The 25,090-nt window shown below is 42.0% G+C and overlaps 1 protein-coding gene across 1 annotated transcript in view; it reads left to right on the top strand.

The window, feature by feature from the left end:
* Positions 1–25,090, top strand: part of LOC126144752 (dehydrogenase/reductase SDR family member 11-like) — a 46,201-nt gene that overhangs the window by 5,499 nt on the left and 15,612 nt on the right. The window contains exons 2-4 of the mRNA XM_049915509.1: positions 9,514–9,676; positions 15,148–15,277; positions 20,935–21,064. Of these exons, the coding sequence (XP_049771466.1) occupies positions 9,514–9,676; positions 15,148–15,277; positions 20,935–21,064 (423 nt within the window). The remainder of the gene's footprint in view (positions 1–9,513; positions 9,677–15,147; positions 15,278–20,934; positions 21,065–25,090) is intronic.

Genomic DNA, 25,090 nt, shown 5'->3' with positions numbered 1-25,090 from the left:
TATGAATTCTCAAATTTTTATTGATAATTTTTTTATTATTCCTTACGTTCGCGATGATCCGCCCGCCTAGACACACGCGTTTTCACGGTGCTTCCGGTACTGGGACGGCGCACCGTGCCCCCGATCGCATCGACCCGGCGTATCAACGACGAGCATCGGTATGCCGGCAAGCCTTGAACTGACTTTTAGGCGGTTCCTCACATTCGACCTGATGGGACGCCTCAGTAAACATTTCGATCGTACTTTCACGTAGGACAGCACTAGATGCAGACAGATGGGACATACGAATTCCGTCTTGGGAGAGAGCGTGGAAAATGACCTTTTTTTAAAAAAAATAATATTGTGAATTTTTAAATATGTGTTTGGAGAGAGAGAGATTGATTTTTGATTCAGATTTTTACTTTAAGTCGTAACTGGTACTTGAATTTTTGGTTGCTGCCTCCTTGAATGATCAGCTTCTGCACCAGTTGTTGACGTATTGCAATTTGGAGGAAGTTATTGTTCTTTAAGGTTTAAAATACAACTCTGTTAGTTACTTGGCCGTATTGCGGATAGCTTTGAGCCCAAGTTTTCGTAGCTTTTCATACCTAAGGGACCACTGTTGTAAGTAAGTAAGATGAAACAGCAATCTGCTTTTCGTGAGAAAAGGAGATTGCTTGACACACAAACTTCCTTCAAACTACACGTCCTGCTACATCAAAATTGGTCAGAGGAGTTGAGCACCATACTATTGTACAAGAACATAATCCAATTACTGTAATTAAGAAATTATGAGAGGTTGTTGCTTATTGAATGAAAACTATAGAGAATGCATTTCTTTTCCTGTATTTTAGTGAGCTTTGTACACTTACAATTCTGTCGACTCATAGACAGATAGTTACGCTCCTTTTCCAAAAACAAGATATTTCTAGTCTTCACTTCCAAAAATTTTGTACAAATAAATGTTTGGCAACTCTTACACATACTTCACTCGGTTTTATCACTAGAATATCAGTTTTCATTAAATATAACAATACGTTCTGAGCGACGGCCTAGCAACACGTCCTCTTTCCACAAGATACAGATTAACAGTCTTTTTTTAAATAAAATCAATTGTCTTTTTTTTAGAGTCCATACTCAAAGATTCTCTAATACTATCGTTGCGGGGATTCCGCGCTAAAGAGTTTCTTTCTGTCCAGCTTCGCTTGACTTTACTTCAAGTACTTTTTGATTCACATTTACATTTTTGGTATTTACATACATTACTGAGCTTCTCAGAATAAAATCAGGCACAAATTAGTTTAAAAAAAATGCAGTGTGGCACACATAACAAGCGGTGGTCGCGATTTGGCGAAGGGTGAGGGGGGAGGGGTTAGGCAGGTAGTGCATCAGCCCACTCTCTACCACTAACATTGTCAAATCCAGAATAATTTGCCCACCCATGTAGGTATGGGATAAGACCACTAAAAAGTAAAAGGTTCTTTACTCTTGCGCCCTAATGGATCACGCGATGTACAACAGAGAGTACTTTCAGAGTTTTGATTTAGGTCTTCTCCGAGCCTGTACCACTTTCATTCTCTCCGAATGGGCACTTTCCCATTCGTCGCACCAAGTTTTTCCGATCTTCTTGGGTTTTCCTGTTGGATCCACTATCTTGTCTTGCATTTTCTGCCCAAAAATGTATTTTCCTAAATTATCAGTTGTATTATTCCAGCTTCTTTCGAGTCTTCCTTTACTGCTCCAATCCGTTTTATTATTTAAATTTTAGCTTAACAGCGAATTTCTTGACGTTCCACAACCAGTATGGTACCATTCTTTTAATATGATCGTAGAACTGGAGCCACCGTTTTTATTTGATATTTGAATAAATGTACCTCCCAATTTCTTTATTTGCTCTTGGACTATATGTTCCTTCTTCATTATAATTTGGACCTAAAATTTTCCTAACTACCTTTGTTCTCTCTTTTGGTTTCCTTATGTATCTCATTCTGTTTAAAATAAGTGTTTCAGCCACATAAAGACACTCTGATTCGATGCCTGTGTTGTCGTGTCACAGTTTCTTCATTTATTTATCTTTCCTTAGCTAGCTGGCGCAGAAAACTTCTCAAGTAACTGGCAGATACTACTTCATCATTATACACGACTTCTGCAAACGAGTACAAAAAAATCTCGCCTAACTGCCAGTTTTGGCTATCACTGAGCTTCGTGTTTCGTTTGCAGAGTGAAGTGACAGAATCAGTCGTTCATCATAACAAACAGCCTCATAAAAATCGGTTATTTCTCTCTGAAATGATGTAAAATTCATTTTCGCATTTTAATCTGGTCAGTATTCTAACAATGTCTGTCCCATCTTGCAGTTTGCTTTCTCACAAATAACTCTTCCTACAAACTATTCTGTACGTTTTGTTCTTATGTTTCAAATATAATTTGTTCACTAACAGATCTAACACATTACCAATGATTTCGTCTATGGTGCCTATCATGATAATCTCTTCAGGTGAATAATCCACGAAAGAAGTACGGTCATATTTTAATTCAACCGCCTATTTCTTAATTTCGGAATGATGCCTTGAAAATTCACGAGAAATCGTTGAACTTTCATTGGCGATAAACATTTGTGAACTGCACTGTATTTCAGTTTATGCAGTTGAATGAAATACACACGGCAATACTATTTTATACAACCGTATAAAACTACCACATAGATCAGCTTTGTATTTTATGTATATTATTACACAGCATATTCCATTATGATAATAATCAAACATTACAGTGATGTTAATGCTGTCTCGGGAGCTTAGAGTATTGCATCACGCCCAGGTATGTAGAACGTGCAACTATTGACAGGGACGTTGAAAGACAAGTACTCCTTACAGAAGAGTAATATTGTAATCTGCACTGAAGTTAGAGTTATTATTTGATATCGGATTCGTTATTTTTTTTCTTAATGAGCTCGCGAACCAACACACGACAATCATCATAGAACTTTGTGGGATAAACAAGCAAGAGCCTGCAAACTAAGTGGTAAGATAATTTGTGCAGGAGACTGTATCTGACAGTGATAGCACTTCAGTATTTTCACTATTCACACACAGTATAACCTCCTATTTTTTTAAATTTTTTTAGTGCCTCCTTCTAACATTATAATATCACGATACAGCAGAAGGTCGGGCGTTAGTGTTATCTGGGAACGTAAGATATATAACTTACCCTCTTTATTTAAATAACTGATTTCCCCAGTGCTGCATGTTTGCTACGCTAAAACTTTAAACATGACAGTCGTATCTCTCTTTCATGTGCTATGTTACATTGGCTGAGGGTAATTGAAAATTGCCGCACTTGTGGTTATGTGAGAATCTTACAGTATTAGGTGAAGAATCATTCCACCACTGAGAAGGCCTGTTTTCTGGAAATAACTACGAATGTGAATAAGTTTGACATGATTTGGTGACAGCTTCTCTGGTTAGTTATTTCACTAATTACAGCTTGTCCAGGTCCTTCAGCTCTAACATTATTTTTGGCACTTTGGAAAACCATCAGTCCTATATTCAGTAAACTACTTAAATTTTTAAGTCTAATGGAACCCGTCTAAAAGTGGGCATCGACAGATACCGAATCAGTTGGTTTCCACCAGCATTGGTCTAAAAATACTAGGGAATTCTGAATAACTGTGTGGTACTCGGTAAACTCTCATCAGTTTGTTGCTAAAGAGTTCCCTTTGGCTCACGTGTATCATTGTATCTGTAGATTCTTGATGTAAGAGTGACTCTCCCTTAGTGCGCATTAGACTAACAAGAATGAAACTGAATTTAGCTTCCCCGTCCCTTACATTGCATGAGGCTGAATTGATCATAGCCTAGTAGACATGAGCTTTCCTTTTCCTACTGAATTATTTTATCAACAGCCACTTGAGCGTGAAGTATACACGTAAGCGTAGTTAATTGTTCAGTGTGGTCACTATTGCTTTCCTCGATATCGTGGGAAATAAATTTCGTGTTTCTCATAATAGGGATCTATGATTCCTGCTTCAGAGACGTACAGGCTGTACAGGCAATCGTTATTTCTATTTTTGTTCCCGAAAGATAAGATATTACAGCTGAGGTTGCTCTGAATGGCAGGTAATACTTTCTGTTGCCAAGCTGTTGATCACGTAGTGGTGTGAGCACCTGTGACATTGTTGGTACTTTAAAATTATAGAATGGACTGGAAGTAGACCTGGACTACAGGGCACAGCTGTCAGTGCTCCTACAACTGAACCATCCGTGCATTTGCAACGTATCTATTCGAAACATGTTACTGCGATTGCCTTTCTAGCTCGACTGAGACTGCGCTCGTGCTACGCATTCAGAATCCCCTGAAGAAAGAGCATAAAGAAAATTTACTCTCGACCATAGCTTCAGAGCTTCAGAGATGAAATATTTCACTCTTTAGCGGAGCATCCGCTACGTTGAACAAATTTGGCAATAACAATGCATGTTCGCCACTTGCACTTGAATCCGGTTATCTCCGTTTCACAGACATTTTAAGGGCTGTAATATTGGCTCTGCAAACAAACTTTGCAAAGATCGTAATTCATTAACTACTCTGGGGGAGAGAACAAAAAAGTGCTTGACTGGGGAAAAGCAATTCCTGAGAATGAATACGCTTTCTTCCTTCACAAAGCGCTCAGAAATGTTCGCTTAGAGATTACCACATATTTACGCTATCATGAAGTTTGATGGCTACAACATTGGACAATCAGATAGGTTGTATACTAAATCTTTAAATATTCTCCGTACTGACCAGATCAATTTCTTCTGATTCCCATTTGTTTCGCGAATTGAAGTATCGGTTGCGCTGCAAAAGGCGCCTATGCAGTATTAACGATATCCGGAAAACACAAAACCCTCGAAACATGTTTTTTTTTTCAGATTACCAGCACGCAGATAAGTCGCACCAAAATAAACTGATATTACTTCGAAAACTATCAAAAGTGATTTTTAAAATTATCTGTGAGGATTAATAAATACATTTATTTTAATTCTTGGCATTTCCCTATGTTATAAAAACGTCCAAGGCTTCAGGCGTTCCACTATAACAAATACCCTCGACAAAACTTACACTTAAATTAAGCATATCAAGTGTCTGCTTTAATAAATGATTTTGCACGTAACTCAAATTACGTTTATCATAGCCATTACACATACGAGGTAAATGAGTAAGAAAGGGAAAGTAATAACGTCAACAGCTACTTCTGCGCTGCTTAGTCGTGGTCCATTGTTATGAACTATATTTAAAGAGCGAATTCATAAAACAGTGGGCATCCATGCAAAATTGATTACAATTTACGAATGATACAAGGGACACATAATCAGGTATCTCTCGACTTTCGATACCCCATTTGCAGTTACCACTTAATTCAGCGTCTTCACTACCCACAGACTACTGTCTTGACAGCTCTGTAGAATTCAGACCTAAAACGTGAAACTCGTCCATTACTCGTTCCAAACATAGGTATTTTACTTCTTCAACTGTACTTGTGTCTCCCACAAGTCCAACCACTCGTCCAAGTCATGGGAGATGGGCAACGGCATGAAGTAGGGGATTGCCTGTGGGAGCGAGGTACAGCGGGGACTGTGTGTGCCCCGGGACCGCTACAGTAGCTGTGAAGGTCCTACAGGAACCCTGAAAAGTGACGGCTAATGGAGCTCTGGTGAAGCTACGATAGGCCCAGTAAGCCAGTAGTGGATTATGATTTCTGCTTTCAAAAATAGAACGGGCCTCAGAAAGGACAAATTTAATCGACGACGAACTGGCTACAAACAAGGACTAAGATTATGAACATTAAATATACAAACATTGACTGGAAAGGTGGAGGAGATGGTAGACATGATGGAAAGAAGGAAGTTAGACCTATTGGGGTTAGCTGAAACGAGATGGAAAGGAGAAGGAAGGAGAGAACTGAGGAAAGGCTACCAACTGCACTGGAGTGGAAATGAGGAGAGAAGGAGAAATGGAGTCGGAATAGTAGTAAGAGATGGATTAAAAGAGGAAGTGAAGAGAATAAGTGATAGGATGATGAAGACAAAAATATCACTCAAGGGGATGACCATAGAGGTATGTACCGCAGATGGGTTGCACTTCTGAGGAGAAGCAAGAGTTTGAGGAGGAAATATAGAAGCAGATGGGAAGAAAGAATATGATGGTAATGGGGGATTTAAACGCACACGTTGGAAGAGAAAGACAAGGCTGCGAAAGTGTGCTTGGACCAGAGGGTTGGAGCTGCTCTGTCAAAGGAATGGCTTTCTGGTTGGGAACTCTTGGTTCAGGGAAAGGGAGAGCCACAAGATTACCTGGTACAGTCAAGACTTCGAGAGAAAGTCGATAGGTGGCTACTTCCTGTATGATGGTGAGATGAATAGGAACATCATTGACATTAAGGTATTACCATCAGAGGCCTTGGACAGCGACCACCGTTTGCTGGTAATGAACCTGAGAGGGACTAAGGATAATAAATGGACAGAAAACCAGAAAAGATGTATAAGGGTATGGAAGTTGAAGGAGGAAGAAAGCAGGCTACAGTACCTACAAGTAGTAAAGGAAAGAATCCCAAAAGATGAACCGAAAACGGTAGAAGAGGAATGGGGTAGACTCAAGGGAACAATAGTAAGTGCGGCAGAAGCAATATGTGGGAGGACAAGCAACGAAAAGAGATGGAAGGAAACACCATGGTGGAATGATAAAACAAAGGATATAGTACAAAAGAAGAGCACAGCCTTTAGGGTATGGTTCCAGATGAGATGGGTTGGGGTTGGGTTGTTTTGGGGAAGAAGACCAGACAGCGAGGTCATCGGTCTCATCGGATTAGGGAAGGATGGGGAAGGAAGACGGCCGTGCCCTTTCAGAGGAACCATCCCGGCATTTGCCTGGAGCGATTTAGGGAAATCACGGAAAACCTAAATCAGGATGGCCGGACGCGGGATTGAACCGTCGTCCTCCCGAATGCGAGTCCAGTGTCTAACCACTGCGCCACCTCGCTCGGTTCCAGATGAGAACAGTAGAGACAAGGGAAGAGTATCAGGCAAGAAAGAAAGAAGCAAAAATACTGGTGGCGGAGGAAAGAAGAAAGTGGATGGAACAGTGGACCAGAATGGTGGAGGAGGATAGTGAAGATTCAAAAAAGGTGTTATATGAGATGATTAAGAGGAAGAACAGTACGACAGATTATGCTCGAATGGTGAACTTAAGTGGACAAGATGATGAGGAGGAACAAGCTGAGGAGAAAAAAGAGGAGGAACAGCAAATAGAAAAAAGACCTTACATGAGGAGAAGTGGAAGAGGCATTGGACAAGTTGAAGGGAGGGAAGTCACCAGGTATGGATGAACTGAGTGTAGAGATGGTGAGAGCAGCAGGAGAGGTGAGGATACAATGGCTATATCGAGTAATGAAAATTATGTGGAGACAGAAGATGATCCCCAGAAGCTTGGAAGAAGGGAATAATTGTCCCGATCTTTAATAAGGGAAATAGAAAAGCGAGCAAGAACTATCGGGGGATAACATTGATATGTCATTGTGCAAAGATTTTTGAGAAAATTTTGGAAACACGAATTCAGACAAAAATAGAAGGATGGATGAGAGAAGAGCAACATGGCTTGAGAACAGGAAGGTCCATGGTGGATCTAATTTTTGCTGTAAGACAACTGCAGGAACAGCACAATGAATATGGAATAGATCTACTCATGACCTTCCTGGACATTGAAAAAGCGTATGATAGTGTACATAGAAGCAAAGTGTGGTAAGCCCTGGAGAACAGAGGAGTAGCAAAACGGATTATTTGGGGGATAAGGGAAATGTACCATGGTAGTGTGAGCTGTGTGAAAGTGGGAGGAGAGAGATCAGCTTGGATTGAACAAAAGAATGGCTTGAGGCAGGGAAGGGCACTTTCACCATTACTCTTCATTGTAGTGATGGGTGATATAACGAGTACAGTAGCACAAGTAATTGGTGAAAGGAATATGAAACCTATGGTGTTTGCAGATGATCTGATGATTTGGGGGAATAAGGAGGAGGAAGTACAAGAGTAGTTGGACGAATGGGAACAAACAGTACAAGAATATGGGATGAAATTTAGTATAAGTAAGAGTGAGATGATTATCACAACAAGAAAGACGGAGAGAGGAACAACTGGAGTAAAAGTTGGTGAGAAACGATTGAGGAGAGTGGAGAGTTTCAAGTACCTAGGAAGCCTGATACAGGAAGATGGAAAAAAGACAGAGAAATAAACGAGCGGGAGAGAAAAGCAGATGCATTTCGGAAGAGTGTCAGAAGCTTGATATGGAGCAAGGATGTACCCCAAATCAGTAAAACGGTTATATACCGGTCATACTATGTCCCAATCCTGACATATGCATCAGAAACCTGGGTTATGAAAGGAAGAGAGAAAAGCAAAATACAAGCTAGTGAGATGAAATTCTTGAGAAACAGTGCTGGAGTGACAAAGATAGACAGGTTAAGAAATGAGAGGATCAGAGAGTTAATGAAGGTGGAACCATTACAGGAGGAGATAGAGAAATCAAGGCTGAGATGGTATGGACACGTTAAGAGAATGGAGGAGAAGAGGATACCCAGGAGGATGCACGAGATGAAAATGTAAGGAAAGAGACCAAGAGGAAGACCAAGAGACAGATGGCTGAAAGGAGTAGAGGAATGCGTCCAGAAGAAAGGAGAAGATTGGACCAAGGTGAAGACGGAGAGATGGTGGCAAGACAGAAGACGGTGGAGAGGCCTATGTTCCATACAGACCCGGCCAGAGACTGGAAATTGTCCAAGATGATGATGATGATCTGCACTGGTAAACAGCTGTTCGTTCCTATTGATAATACGACGCCTTCTTTTGATGTATTTATCCTTGACGAAGAGAGATAACTTTCCGTGATATTTCTCGCATCCACCACTTTACATCTTACTTATTGACCTTAATTCTAATTGTACTAACGTCTTTCCTTAATGAAGGACCTTCATTAATTTGTCTACTCACGCTCCCTCTAATAATTACTCACATTTTTGCATCTGGACACAATTATCCAAAAGTAATCCATGATCAATGTATACATAGTGCACAGATACCGCTTTTCAGTACATCACTTGGCTGCAGAACCGATTACCAAACCGGACACAACCGACATTTTTACCATAATGCAGCTCCGTCTCCTAAAGACCACATACGGTTTCTGATTATGGATCAGTTGACACATATCATACACCTTCTCCTCCAACATTTTCCTGTAGACATTAGATCGTTTCCGCGTATTACATAACTTACTGTTTCCATAGATACCTTGACTTGAGTTTATAATCTTGTGGTGTAGTGTGGCCTTGGGAAATGAGTGGTGCCACTGAGTTATTACTGTAGGAAAGCAGTCTTAGGGAAGAGAATGCGTTGTAGCAATGTATGCTTTTATTTCAGGCTCGAGATCTTTCTTCCGAGAAGCTGGAGTAGTTGACACAAGTTCCAGTCAAGAGAAATAATTTCTGGATTTACGCTTTCTTTTCAGGCTCTCGAGCTAAAGGACGCCCCCGGTAAACTTTACGCTATTGAGGGTGACGTCAGCAATGAGGAAAGCGTCCTGTCAGCATTCAAGTGGATCAAAGAAAACTTGTCTGGCGTCGACATTTTGATTAATAACGCCGGTTTGGGCAACGACTGCAACTTGACGAGTAAGTAGTCGAGTGTTTTTCTCAAAATTTACAACATTAAACATGAAATTTGTGTAACTATCAAGCAACACAATTCTCCAGTTTTTCTGATAAATACTCGCATCTTCTGAAATCTGATGGTGACATGTTAGTAGATGAAATTGATTTTGAAAGTCGAGAATGACAATGTTTTATGTCGCTTTGACAGTTGCCTGGATGGAGAATGAAATTGTTAAAAGAACAATTTTGATATTTGACCAAGTAAAATAGGCTCAACATGGAGACCGGATGGTGGTTTGGGCTCATCTCCTATTATGAGACCAGCGTCTTACCATGCGCTGGAGAACCTTTTAATTTGGATAAAAAAAACAGCCGTAGCTTAGTGTGGATGTACATTCTGTTGGGACTACTTTCAGAGCTCCTTCCAGTAACCCGTGTTCAGGTTCTCTATGGTTTCGCGAACTTACTTACGAAAAATGCTTAGATGGTTTCTTTGCTAACCAAACGCCGACTTTTTTCGTCATTCTTGTCGAGTCCAAGCTTACATTACATCTCCAACGTTGTCTTCGTCAACTACGTGAAAAACTTCAGGCTTTCACCCTCTCTGCTTCCTTTAAATTTCTCTTTAGTTTCATTTCTGAAAAATCATTCAATTCGTCATTCATTTTCAAAAAATGACGGATCACCGTCAATGGTGGCACAGGTCCTCACTTTAAGAAACATTGTGGAGAGGTTTGGAATTAAATGCACGAGATTGTTGCAAAATCTGGTGATCAGCAACTTAAGGCCAGTACCTGTTCTTCCTTGCCGGCCAAACACTGGAGGTGAAATTTCCTCCACCACAAGGATTCGAACCAGCTAGCTCAGGGTAAAGCGCCACGGCACAGGCGTGCGTTAGTGGCCCCAGCTACAGAGGCCGATTAATTTCCACGAAATTGGCGTGTAATAAGTCAGGAACAATGGCCAGAACATTACGAGGATCTGTGGTGTAAACCAGAGACAAGCAGTCATTACGAAAATAAAACTGATTATGTTCACACATATTTTATTGCCTTACAGGAAATGAACGACGAAATTAAAAAAATATACATGTAAAAAATGTGCAGGGCCTGATGTGATTAATATAGAGGTGGTCAAGCATGGTGGATTATTGCTTAAGTTTAGAATTTTTCATTTGATCAATAACTGCTCACTGAACACTTTTCAGACTTTACAACACCTACAGCAAAAGTGTTGTCACTCGTTAAGGAAGGACATCACAGAAAAACTTCAAATTTTAGAAGTACCAGTGTGTTAATCTCCTCCTAAAAATATATCCAGATTGCTTAGATTTTGAAAAAGCATTAGAAATGTTGCACAGAGAGAGGCTTTGAGTATTTATGGGAAAACGTCGATACGCAAACCACTTAATAAACTGCATCAACAGTCTGTATAGTGGAGCTTATATTTGACGTCACCAATTACGCGTAGGGAAATATTTTAATAAACCAGTGTATGAGTTAACGGTGTACTTTGTCACTAATCATCATTACTGGATGCTTTTTCTTTACCAACTTCCAAAACTTGATCAGCGGTAGTTCACCATATTGTTGTTGAAATGTTTGTCTGTCTGAAGTTCTGCTAGCTGCTATTCTTCCTCCAGAGAAGGGTTGGGGGTGGATTCTGGAGACACTGCATAAGGATTGGAACCCAGTCGTATTTGTCTAGAGCGATGGAGGAAACATATTGTAGTATGTTATTCTCAAGAACCAAGAGGTGATTTGAAATTACTTGCTAGATTATGTCACCGTGTGGAGCAACTTCGAAAATAAGAGGAAACAACTTAAGATTTTTCTTTACCACTTGTGATTCCGTATTCCATTTTTTTTAAGAACCCGGTGAGTTTATTACATGACCTCAGAACGTTTTCTCCTTTTCCTTACATACCGTCTTGCAGGTTATTTAAATGGCGTAAAATATCAGCCAAATAGGCTACTTTTGCCCACCACGCCTCGTCATTTAACTAAGCTGCAAGTTCTGGCTTTTCGACGCTCTTTTGTCAAATCACAAAATTTTTCCAGGACTCTGCTTTTTGACAACCATCGGACCTCAGTGTGCAGAACCAAAGTGTGATGTCGATATCTCGCCTCGTGGAGCATCTGATTAAGGAACCTTGTCTGAAGATCTCTAGGCTTAACTAAATTTATCAAGTTAATGACTGAATCTAAAACACTTTTAAGTTGTGTTGGGATAGTCTACACCACCAGAGCCTCACGTTGCATGAAGCACTGTGTTGAAGCTTCGGATGGGAAATATTGATTCTATCTTGCAACAAACCCATTGAATCTTCCCAGTCAGAGCTGGTGCAGCGTCTGTGCAAACAGAAAGACAGCTTGTCTAGGACAGCCCGTTTTGTTCCAATACGCTGGATATAGAATTATACGCATCTGATGGCAGTTCTGTATACGAAGGGAATCGTTCAGTAATCAAATCCTCATCAACAAATCACATGTAACTCAGTGACATTTTTCACTTATATAAGTTAATTCGTCAAGCTGTAGTGAAAATACACGACCGTCGCTTAGGTTTTCATGGACATTGCACTGGATATCTGAAAACACATCATCAATCCGCTGGATACAGCATCGTTTGACAATGGAATCAAAGATATCTCCTTCTCGGCGCCATCATCTAACATCGATTTCACTATTTTCTTACATGCAGTAAATATTACATTCTCTGCAATAGTCTGGGGCTGCATTTTTTCGCTGCTATTTCGGCACGTCTGTAGCAGGCCACTTGTGCTTTTCGGAAATATTTGCTCTCCGCTTTGGCTTGTTTTTCTGCTGATGAAATCACTCGGCTAAAACAGTTCTTGTCTTTCCCAGATAAGTGACTATGTTTGCTATTGAAATGCCCTTCATTTTACTAGAGACCATGGATTCATTGCATAGGTTTTCCTCCACACACGACACATGCTGGTAATAACGAACTGTTTGCAGGCTCAGTGAACTTCAATCCAAAGTGTAAATAATTCTCTTGGTACTAACGATATATTCCAGTAGCTTGCACTCCTTCCACGAGATTTAAACTTGCAATCGGATCTTTCTCACTTTTGTTACTGTTACTTGTTTTGTTACTGAGTCATATTCAACATTATTCCTTTCAGCAAAAACTTAACCATACTGAAAAATCGACACATTACCTGGACAATGCATACGCCTTTGCAACTAAAAATGAACCTCAAAATATGCCACAACAAGGTCTGTGTCGCGCGGGGTAGCCGCTTGGTCTCAGGCGCCCTGCCACGGTTCGCGCGGCTCCCCCCGTCGGAGGTTCGAGTTCTCCCTCGGGCATGGGTGTGTGTGTGTTGTCCATAGTGTAAGCTAGTTTAAGTGAGATTAAGTAGTGTGTAAGCCTAGGGACCGATGACCTCAGCAGTTTGGTCGTATAGGAACTTACCACCACCAACAAGGTCTGAGTTGGGACTGCGCATCTAAAAACAACTGATTGGTGAAGACAGACTGTGCGCGTGCTAGGCGGAGGCTCTCCTATTATTGCTTACTCGTCACATTAACCTCCCCTCACTGTTGCCAAACCGTATGTCAGTGTGGCGCAGGAACTTGCTACACTGGAACCAAAGAAAGTTGAGAAAAACAGTATGTAGACATAGTTAACGGGGAACTTGTGTTCTGTGCTGTTAAGTAAAGAGTCTTCCTCCTGACTGTGGTAGTCAGGTGCCCTGTAAGACCTGTTGGAAGACCACAGGAAACTGCAATTCTCGAGAACCAACTTTGTAGGTAGGCTGTACATGGCTGTTTAGGTTTTTCTGTTGGTAACGCCACGTAGCGCTCTGTATGAAAATCACTGACTGTGCTGTGTGCACTCTGTGGCTGGTTGGACTCATTGTTGGAATATTCGCTTGTGTAGTGTTGCGCTGTTGGATGGGAACAGCGCGTAGCGTTGCGTAGATCGTGAGCCGCCAGCAGTGGTGGATGTGATAAGAGAGATGGTGGAGTTTTGAGAGGTTACTATAAGTGGACGATCTGGACGTGTGTCCGCCAGAAAAAGGAAATTTGTAAAGATGGTTGTCATGAATTGATAGATACATATGATAACTTTTGAACATTATTAAGGTAAATACATTGTTTGTTCTCTACCAAAATCTTTCATTTACTAACTGTGCCTACCAGTTCAAAAATGGTTCAAATGGCTCTGAGCACTATGGGACTCAACTGCTGAGGTCATTAGTCCCCTAGAACTTAGAACTAGTTAAACCTAACTAACCTAAGGACATCACAAATATCCATGCCCGAGGCAGGATTCGAACCTGCGACCGTATCGGTCTTGCGGTTCCAGACTGCAGCGCCTTTAACCGCACGGCCACTTCGGCCGGCGCCTACCAGTAGTTAGTGCCTCCAGTAGTTAGAATCTTTTATTTAGCTGGCAGTATTGCCGCTCGCTGTATTGCAGTAGTTCGAGTAACGAAGATTTTTGTGAGGTAAGTGATTCATGAAAGGTATAGGCCATTCTTTTGTAGGGATTATTGAAAGTCAGATTGCGTTGCGCTAAAAATATTGTGGTCAGTTTAGTGATCATAATAAGGAAAGAGAAAACTGTTTGAATACGTTCAGTTTTACTCAGCTGTCTCTTTATCAAATAACGTAGAAGTTTACCAGCACAGTCATTCATAATTTTCCAAAGGGGACGTTTCATAACTTCTGGAACTCCTGAAATCATGGTGTTGGGAGCAATTGAATCCGCCAGTAGGACGGAACTGGTAATTGTTGAAGGCGGCTTGTACGGTCGCTAGTATGTTGCCATACCATTCACGATCACCAAGGTAAGCAAGATGCCATACAGTAGTTCACACCACATATGGACTGGGTTGCCTGGCCCCCTGATTCATCATCCGTAGAGCATGTCCGGTATGCGGCGGGAAGACATATGCTTTCATATCAGTCTCCACCCAGCAGTCTTCAAGAACCGACACAGCAGTAGGTTCAGGCACGACAGGAAACATTTAATCATCTAGCACGTTAATTCTCTATGTTTCCGTTACTTCTTTTACGGATATACTTTATGTACTTTTCCTATTACTTTTAAATTCTGAATCTGGCGTACTCATCAGTTCTTCCAAATTTCCTGTAACACTCTTATGCTGTTTCTTTCTTTCTGTATTGTATTTTCAAAGACACACTGCCAGTGTATTCTGGTGCCGAGTGAGATGTCGCAGTGATTCCCACTCGGAAGAGGTAGGGATAATGTCCCTATCCGGCCATCCAAATTTACGTTTTCTGCACTCTTTTTGTTTTTATTTTTTATATCTATTAATGGGAAAGCCAAATGACACCTTTGAGGGGACTGGGGATCTTTGAATACAATTTTAGCAATTTACTGAAAGGACGGAAACTAGAACAATGCCTAATGCTAGTGAACGAAACGTAAGTTCGATATTGCTTCTTTCCTGTGAACATTCAGCGCATGAAAACCGCTATTCTTCGTGTTTGCAGCCGGTAAGACACAAGACTGGAAGCGCATCCTGGATGTGAACGTGTTGGGTCTGAGCATCTGCACCAGGGAGGCGGTGCAGGACATGCTGACGAGAGGCGTTGACGACGGCTTCATCATCCACGTCAGCAGGTAGGGCTCACTACAATAAGTACGTAACGTCTTAGCCGACTTCCCTTCTGTCACGTGGTATAAGTGCGACTTATTGATTTTACTCTCTTTCTCAAAGTATTCAATTTTCAAGTTTCCATCCAGCTGATGTCCCTCCAAAATGTCACCATTTATGAGTTCATTCATGTTTCTAAACATTTTACTTCCTGAACCTTTTAGAAATGCCACGCATCTTAAATCTTGGTGTTTAGGTGGCAAGCTAAATGTGCTTTGCTTTGATTAAGGAGACGCGCTGCATCCTTGTCTTGGGCCTTTCTTAATCCGAGCACTTCCCTCCTGGTCTTCCATAGTTACTGTTCTCTGATAAGCCCTGCTGAACCCGCAGGACAGAACAGATAGTATAAATTGTGGAAAGGGGCCAAAATAAGGGGTTGTCAGTTACACTCGAACATACAACTGTATTATTTGATCAAACATTACAGGGGCCCGAAAAGATTTTTTTAAAAACATACAGATATAATCTTTGGGACTTAATTACCGTCTGAAAGGCACTTTAATTTAAAAAAAAGCTGAAGGCCAATAACTTAAAACGCAAGCATAATCAGAAATTTAAAAGGCAAGCCTTACCTTACAACAATTCTTTATTTAGGCTGAAGGCCCAAAGATTCTGAGATTTTCAGATCAAACAATTTGAATTCAAAATTGGCTGGAAACCCAACACTTAAGGCTAAACAACATTAATTTATAAAAAAATACAAAGGCCTTATGTAAAACAGTTCTTAATTAGGCAAAACTCAACCAAAACAGAATTTTAAAATGCAAAGCCTTTTCTTAAAACAGTTCTTTAGGTAGGCTGAAGGTCCAAAGAATCTGACACTTCAAGAGTAAACAAGTTAAATTCAAATCGGCTGAATGCCTAACACTTAAAACTTCATAATATTAATTTTTTTAATACCAAAGGCGTTACGTGAAACAGTTCTTTGAAATAGGCTGAAGGCCTTAAGAGCAAAACAACTCAAACTCAAAATCGGCTGAAGGCCCAACACTTAAAATTCAGCAACATTAAAACCTTTAAAATGCCAAAGATCTTACGTAAAACAGCTCTTTACATTAGGCTGAAGGCCTAAAGAATCTTTCTCCCTAAGGGCAAAAAACCCTTAATCTAAAAAGAATCGGCTAGAAGCCTTAAAAGTACAAACAACAAGAACAAATAAAAAAAGGTAGTACACCCAATGGCGCTCAGATGTTCGAGGGTCGGCCTGGAATTTAAACACTAACGCACGCTTAGGTGAGACAGGCAGTCGTGCCAATCATTCACGATCCGACGACAACCCAACCGACCGACAGTCAACGGACCCAGCAACAGGATAACTTCCACCTCACCCGACCATGGCACAACAGGGAGTTCAACAGAACAACGTAGAAGATATTGGCGCCCCCAACCAATCATACATGGAGCTGTCAAACTACGCATCGTGCTGGACAGCAACAACACGATGAGAAAACTACACTGCCTGAAATTTACGTCAACGGTCAGGGCAGGTAACCACAACGTTAACGACCACAAGGCAGAAGATTCCGCTGGTGCACTTCAATTCAAATAACCAAAAGCACTGAAACTCCACCGGAGGGGGGCTAGAATTTTCCAACTTGAAAACCACGTTGTTGCTTGCGGGAATATCCCAACAGCCGACAACGAACTCCAAACGACACAATGAGAACAGTCTTGACTTGCTGGTAGATTAAATCAAAACTCAACTTTAGTGTCCAGGGTCGGTGAGCCACGGACCTTAGCAATGGGAACAGCCCCACACACTCCGACACTGCATGGAGACCGCCAGTGGCTCCGGTCAAACTACGTCTGGCGGAGAGTTCCTCGCTGCTCCACGCTACCCGACCGACTGGTCGCACACCACCCAGCCGGAAACTATAAACGCCAGTCAAAGATAGTGCAAGTTGGGAATATCGATACACACCGCTGCTGCCACTCGCGGAAGGAGAGGATAACAGCATAATCGCGAGAACCGCGGGAGACTAAACACAGAATCGCAACGAAGGTTTAATCCAGTGCATAGCATGAGCCAGCCACGGCTCATTCTCTCTTGATCCTTGTACGACAGCGCTTCAAAAAGTGACTTACACATTATATGGCAAGTAAAATAACTTTCATTGAATTCTTAATTTTTCTTCAAGTGACACAGACAAATGACGCTATTTTTCAACGTAGTCACCAAGATCCTATAAACAACGGTCGGAACGTTCTCTCAGTCGTTGACTTCCTCGACGATAGAGATCTGCTCCTTGGTCACGGAGAAGTTCGAGAACCTGTGTGTGAAAGTGTTCACCACCGGAAGATTTAAGATTCCCGTGAATCACTTCCTCGGCTGCCTGGGCACAGTCGTCTTTCGTCGTTGTCGATGGCCTTCTCTTCCCATCAGCATCAGCCACATCTGTGCGGCTTTGTCAAATGGCACAATTTCATTACGGCTGCACACGAATTGCATATGGTTCATACACAGCCAGAATTTCAAGGGTTATCTCTGTGCAAGATACCGTTTTCACTCAAGAATCGCACTGTTCCACGTACTTCATTGTTGTAGTACGTATCTAGTAAGTGCGACATTTCACTCCCCAATTGTGGTTCACCTGTTATCCGTATCGTACCAGAACTGTGTCTGGAGGAAACCCAGAATACGTACTCTCTTTTGACAGTGCGCCACTCTTGATTTTGATCTTAGCGAGTGACGACATGTGTGTACATTGTTGAATGACATTCTGTAGTTCCAGAAATTCTATGAAAGTGCTTTTTCTTAGGCCTAGTCTCCATTATGGAGCCTAGATCACAACCATCTCTAACTGCCTTCACATTTACAGAAGCAATCTGATTGACTTCATGCAAATCCTCAGTTTCCTTCTATCTTTCTTTATTCTTCTTTCATTCCCCATTGGAAAAAAGGGGGGGGGGGGACTGCCTTAAAGCAATTCTCTTCACCCGTATGAATTCAAAATTATAATGTGGAGACTGAACATACAGAAAAATATTGACAATAGACAACGAAATCTGGATGTGGTGATGAAGATTTCAGTGGCGATTAATGCGGCGTTGTTGTTTTGCTGCTAACGATGCGGACAGATGCTGTTGAATTTTATGGGAGAGATTTTCAGAGGCAGTATTACCAGCTCCGGGTAAAGCAGGAGTATAGGAAGCGGTTGCCAGGTGAGTGGAGCTGAGAGGAGCAAATGGCTGGTTTTCAAAGCCATTTCTTTTTTTAAAGAAGGAAGCATTTATCGGTGGACATACAAGGGTTGAATATAAGGGGTAGAATCTGGTGTGGGTTGGAGGAGATTGGCTGCAATAGGATGAAATGTACAGCACATTGTTATGTGTGAGAGGAATTTTACGAGGGTATCTACTTTGTTGAAAATGAAGTGAGAGTGGTTTTGGGAACTATAACTGTGGCATTGACACAGAATGTAGAGCGGACATCCAGTTGAATTTTTAGGATAAGTTGGGGATGCTCAAAATGGTGGATATTTCATAGGAGTGATGACAAAGTATTTGATGTCTACAGAAGTCGGTTAGGGACGTAGGTAGTTGGCTGGGTGCAGCGACGTGTCAGTGGGGCAAGTAGGGACTTGGGGACAGGAAGTTTGGATATGGTGACAGGGGTTGTAGTCTTACATTGTAGAAAGAGATTCTTGGAAGATTCTAGTCGTGTAAAATGTGATTCCGTACTTCGCGTGTGCAACACAACTCCATTCTTCTCTCTTCGACATTGAAGGTGAGATGTTATGCGCTTTTTGCCGTGGACCACTGCACGCAGGGATTATAGCACATTGTGTGATGAAACTATCCGGACACTCCTATGTAATGCGGAATTGACCACTAGATGCCATGAGAGGTGGATCCGTCAATATAAAAGGAGATGAGCAGTGCGTGTTGTCATTAAGGAAGGAGTAACAACAGGATGGGTCTGTCAGGCGAGCTCAGTCATTTCGAACAAGGACTGGTCATTGGATGTCACCTGAGTAACAGATCCATCAGGAACATATCAACTCTTCTAAAGTTGCCCAAGTGCACTACTGATGTTGTTACTGTGAAGCATTAATGAAAAGAAACAACCACGAACAGACAGACCTAGCTTAGTGCCGGACAGGCAACGTCGAGCATTGCGGAAGGTAGTTGTAAACAAAAAGGCATGAAATTAGAGGAAGTGAGTTCCAAAGTACTACCAGCAGCTCATCTAGTACAAGACTGTGCGTAGGGAGTTAAAAAGAATGGGATAGAATGGTCGAGCGGGACCTCAAAAGTCACACATTTCTTTAGTCATTGCTAAGCGACGCTTGAGGAGATGTATAGGGCGACGCCTCCGGAGAGTGAATGACTAGAAACGAGTGATTTGGAGCGATGGATCACACCATAACCTCTGGCATTCCGATGGAAGGTTTCGTGTTAGGTGTTGTAGTGCTGTAGTGACAATAGTGAAATACTGAGGAGGTGGTGTTACGGTTCAAATGGTTCAAATGGCTCTGAGCACTATGGGACTTAACATCTACGGTCATCAGTCCCCTAGAACTTAGAACTACTTAAACTTAACTAACCTAAGGACATCACACAACATCCAGTCATCACGAGGCAGAGAAAATCCACGACCCCGCTGGGAATCGAACCCGGGAACCCGGGCGTGGGAAGCGAGAACGTGGTGTTACGGTATGGGAGAGTTTATTGTGCTTAGGTTGTAGTCCTGCTACTATGATCAAAGAAACGGTAAATGGGATATGAACACATTTTATAGTACTGTGTACTGCCTACAGTAGATGAAATATTCGGAGAGGATGATTACATCAGCACGACAATGGACCCTTTCGTAATGCAGCACCTGTGAGGCAATTTTTTGTGGACAATAACATTTCCGAAATTGACTGGCCTGCCTATAGTGCCGACCTGAACCCAATGGAACACCTCTGGTGTGAGTTAGAACATCGACTTCGCTCCACATCCCAGGTTCCAATATCGCGACCTTCCCTGGTTTCGGCTGTTGAGAGAGAATGGGCTGTCATTCCTCCACCGATATTCAGACTTCTCATTGAAAGTGTCCCCAGCAGTTCAAGACGTCATTGAGGCGAAGGGTGGACACACGCTATATAAATGTCCAGTAACAGTGATCCAGGTACTTTTGATCATGTAGAATATATCTCATCTCCTATCTGTCCTGTCAATCAAAATAAGTTCCTAAAATTTCATCAACAAGTCTTTACTTTTCGGTGTACCTATGCTAATCTTCAATCGTAGAGACAAAATTACTGGCTAACACCACAGTCTTGTCTCTTGTCTTCACGTCACTGTTCTTTGTCGCCGCGCGGACTGGCCAGGCGGTTAGAGGCACCATGTATGAATCGCATGGCCCCTTCCGCCGGAGGTTCGAGTCCTCCCTCGGGCATGGCTGTGTGTGTTGTCCTTAGCGTAAGTTAGTTTAAGTAGTGTGTAAGTCTAGGGACCGATGACCTCAGCAGTTTGGTCCCTTAGGAATTCACACACACTTGAACATACTTGTTCTTTGTCGTGACCGTTCTACCTGCAATGAGCTAAGTAATCTCTTACTGAATTTATGCATCGTAGGCTATTATAGCAAACACAAAGACTCGCCACTTACATGCGACGCCCTCTGTGTTCACAGTATTGTGGCGCACAATCCTCCAATAGCCGCCTACCTGTCGATGTACACAGCGAGCAAGCATGCCGTGAAGACGCTGCTGGAAGGACTCCGGAAGGACCTGGTCGCCAGGAAGAGCAAGATTCGCGTTGGGGTGAGTTCTTAATCACAAACTAGCCATCGCAGTCGACCGTTATATTTCCACATTAGGTACCACCGTTCCATCATCATATTATTGAAAGTAGTTCACATCTCTGCTAAAGGCTCCTTACATATCTGGTATATTCCACTCATCAAACAATAAGCCTAAAACAAGGGCTTCATTTTAAGTATCATTCATATTAACGGTTTTCTAGCGAGTGCAATTAATGAGACAGGATTTTCTAGTCTGGTGTGTAGTGTTTTATTACTTTTACAGTCTCTTTTTCTATCCCATCCGTTTCTATAAGTTCTCCACAAAACTCATTTTTGACAAAAGAAGACTTCATCTCTTCAGTAAACCGAGGAACGAGGAAAGGTCACCGTGTTCTATTCCAGTGAACTGACTCTCCCGACTTACGACTAATCGTGGTAACAGGATGTATGCAGTAGGCTGCCAACGTAAGTGGGGACCAAATGACTGCCGTTATACGCGGTCCCCTTCTTTATGATCACTATGAGGAAGTTAGGGAAATCTCTTATCTGGGGTTGTGAAATGTACCCCAAAGGTGGATGAATCTCACTGAAAATCAACGTCAAGAGAAGGCGGAAACCAAAGAGAAGCCACCGCATTAAAGATATTAGGGATATCACAAGTTCTGTAGCCAAATGGATACAAAGAAGGAAATAAATCAGACCACCGACCATGGGAATCGCAGTCCATGAGAAGCAATCACAATAAGGTTTCTCAGGTCCTCATTCAGCGAAATCCTTGAAAAATGGAAAGTAATAGAAAATTTAAAATTGCAACATGGAATGCAATAATTCTACTTATAGCTGCAAAAATAGAAGAATTAAAATCAGGAAAACTAGAAAAATTAAGATGCTGAACTAGATGTGATAGATGTATCAGGATCTGTAAAGGAATTTTTACTGGAAAGAAAAATCTGTATCAAGTGATGTAGCAATTCCCTAACTGTTTATAGAAAATGGAAGAACAGTGTGATTAATACCTGCCATGTTAACGATTGGCTAAAGGTTTCTCCAGTACACCTATGCACAATACAAGAAATAGTGAATAATAGGGAGTAGGAGATAAGCACGATCAAATAGGAGAACTCCTAGGAATAACAAATAAAAAAGACAGTGTTATGGTAATAGGTATCTCCAATGTCTGGACAGCTGCCTCAGTCCAGAATGGGTTGGCAAATTGGGTTTGGGGTTGCTTGGGGGAAGAGACCGAACCGCGAGGTCATTTGTCTCATCGGATTAGGGGAGGATGGGGATGGAAGTCGGCCGTGCCCTTTCAAAGGAACCATCCCGGCATTTGCCTGGAGTGATTTAGGGAACTCACGGAAAACCTAAGTCAGGATGGCCGGACGCGGGATTGAATCGTCGTCCTCCCGAATGCGAGTCCAGTGTGCTAACCACTGCGCCACCTCGCTCGGTAGGCAAATTCGGGATGGAAAACATGAATAGTAGAGGCGAAAGGCTATAAGAATTCTGTGAACACTGTGAAACGATCCTGACGAACACGATTCAAAATTCCTAACAGAAGACGGTATGCACAGACAGCACCAGGAGATAGTGCTAGATACCAAATAGATTATATTCTAGTCAACCGCAGATATAAAAGCCAAATACAATCTAGGCATTCATTGCCTAGTTTTGACATGACTAGTAATCAAATACTAGTTATAGGCATGTGCAATTTATATTTAAATAGGAACAAAATATAACTTGGACTCAAAGGTATAGAGAAAGCCCTAAAGATTGAAGATATAGTCCATAGTGGAGGCGGATGAGGCATTTCAGGAAAATGTAAGCTGGTAGGAAATAAAATGTTTAAGGAGCAATCAAAAATTTTCCTTCAATGGTCACACAGTCCAGAATCGGTGTGCCATTTAGGCAAAATTCGCCGTGGCAGTGAGGCAATCATCCCACCAATGCCCCAAGTTGAAGATACCCGTTTGGTAAAACATCGTGTTCGTAATTGCTTGCTGCACAGGCTCATCCGATAGGAGTCGTCGACCCTTCAAGGCTTTTCTAAAGGACCGAAGGAGTGATAATCACATGGGGAGAGATCGGGACTAAAGAGCGGCTGCCATTTGATTGAGGCTGACCTCTCAGATCGACCGGCGTCTTGTGTCGATTCGCCACCAGCACAGAACTTGGTGGTTTCGACAGACATTCCGCCCCATTAACATTCTTCATTTTCCGATGGATGCCTACCGGTGTTTGTCCTTTGGCAACGAAGAGAAGAATAACAGAACGTCGGTCCCGTCTGGACACGTTTCGTAATAATGTCGTCATTGTTCACGTTGCCGCACATTGGAAAGATACGAACGCCATACTGCTAATATAATCGCATCGGAGTCGCGCTATGTTGCGAATACGCTGCAGCAACGCCATCAAACGGAATCTTTTTGATCGCCCATTATATCACTGAAGGAGCTGTGAGGTAACGGGCGAGCTGTGGCTCCCTGGAAATATTCTACGTTCGGAGTTGGGGCGTCCGCACAGGACGCTCGTCAAAGCCGCGGCTCGTTAGAAACCGCGTGATGCCGCACAGTAGCTGGGCCACGTGGTGCCAAACGTTAGCCGGACGAGAGGGGTAGCGCCAGCGCATGGTCCAGCCGCGTGCCAGGGAATTCCGCTGTGACGAGGACGGTACTTTGTGTCGATCAAAGAGATGTCTATGCCGGCAGTGACAAAGATGGCGACTTTGTGAAACCTTAATGGCAGACATTTCACAGTGCGTATAGAAATTAATAGTAGCCAGATGAATCATGATACCTCAAAAAAGAAACAAGTACATTACTATTATTTGCACGACGATTCTGATGGTGTAATCAGATTTTCAATATCTTTATTAGTTTAAAGTTTATTATCTGACGGTAAATTATACAAGTAACACCCAGCAACGAATTGACAAAATCTAAACGGTTCATCCGATTTCGTCGATCTACGCGTCTTTAGAAAGCTATTAGGGTAAACATAAATTGGTATGAATTACAGGCATGTAACTTAAATAGTACATGAGTTATTGGGGGTCAAAGTGGCCGATTACTATCGATCCCGTCAGGCCATAAGTACTCCACAGTTCGCGAAAAAACGGTAGCAGCATGCTTATAAATATATTTATTCATCTATGTCTTTGTTTATATCCGATATATACTACTCATGAAGAAATAGGTTAAATATTTACTGTGTTCTAGAAAGCACAGAGACATTAGGCTACTGGCCTACCTTTTGTTCCATTCCTTTGATATTTGTTTATTTGATTTGTTTATGTATCTAATAATGTGTGTTAGAACTTGTTTATGGTCCAGCCGTAGAAATATTTATTTAATTCCAAGTTATTTAAATGTAAATCCAGTATTTCGAATGTGTTTCATTATGTTTGTGTGGGAGCGTTAGCTTGAAGATATGGCGCGAGCACTCTAGCCAATCACAGCGCTCGTGAATGGGGTGACTGGATGGAAGCGGGAGAAGAGCATCGTTTCGAGAGAGGACAGGGAGTTAGGGAGAGTGCGGCGCGAGGGACAGTCGCACAGGACACGAGAAGTGCTGGAGGCGACGGCGCGAAGGACACACAGTCGCGGGAAGTGGCGGGTGATCAAAAAGTCAGTATAAATTTGAAAACTGAATAAATCACGGAATAATGTACATAGAGAGGTACAAATTGACACACATACTTGGTGTGACATGGGGTTTTATTAGAACCAAAAGAAAAAAAAATACGAAAGTTCAAAAAATGTCCGACAGATGGCGCTTAATCTGATCAGAATAGCAATAATTAGCATAACAAAGTAAGACAAAGCAAAGATGATGTTCTTTACAGGAAATGCTCAATACGTCCACCATCATTCTCAACAATAGCTGTAGTCGAGAAATAATGTTGTGAACAGCACTGTAAAGCATGTCCGGAGTTCTGGTGAGGCATTGGCGTCGGATGTTGTCTTTCAGCATCCCTAGAGATGTCGGTCGATCACGATCCACTTGCGACTTCAGGTAACCCCAAAGCCAATAATCGCACAGA

This window comes from Schistocerca cancellata, chromosome 2, assembly GCF_023864275.1.
Source record: "Schistocerca cancellata isolate TAMUIC-IGC-003103 chromosome 2, iqSchCanc2.1, whole genome shotgun sequence".
Taxonomy (NCBI): Eukaryota; Metazoa; Arthropoda; class Insecta; order Orthoptera; family Acrididae; genus Schistocerca; species Schistocerca cancellata.
Note: the sequence above shows the minus strand (reverse complement) of the source record. Positions and strands in the feature narration are given on the sequence as shown.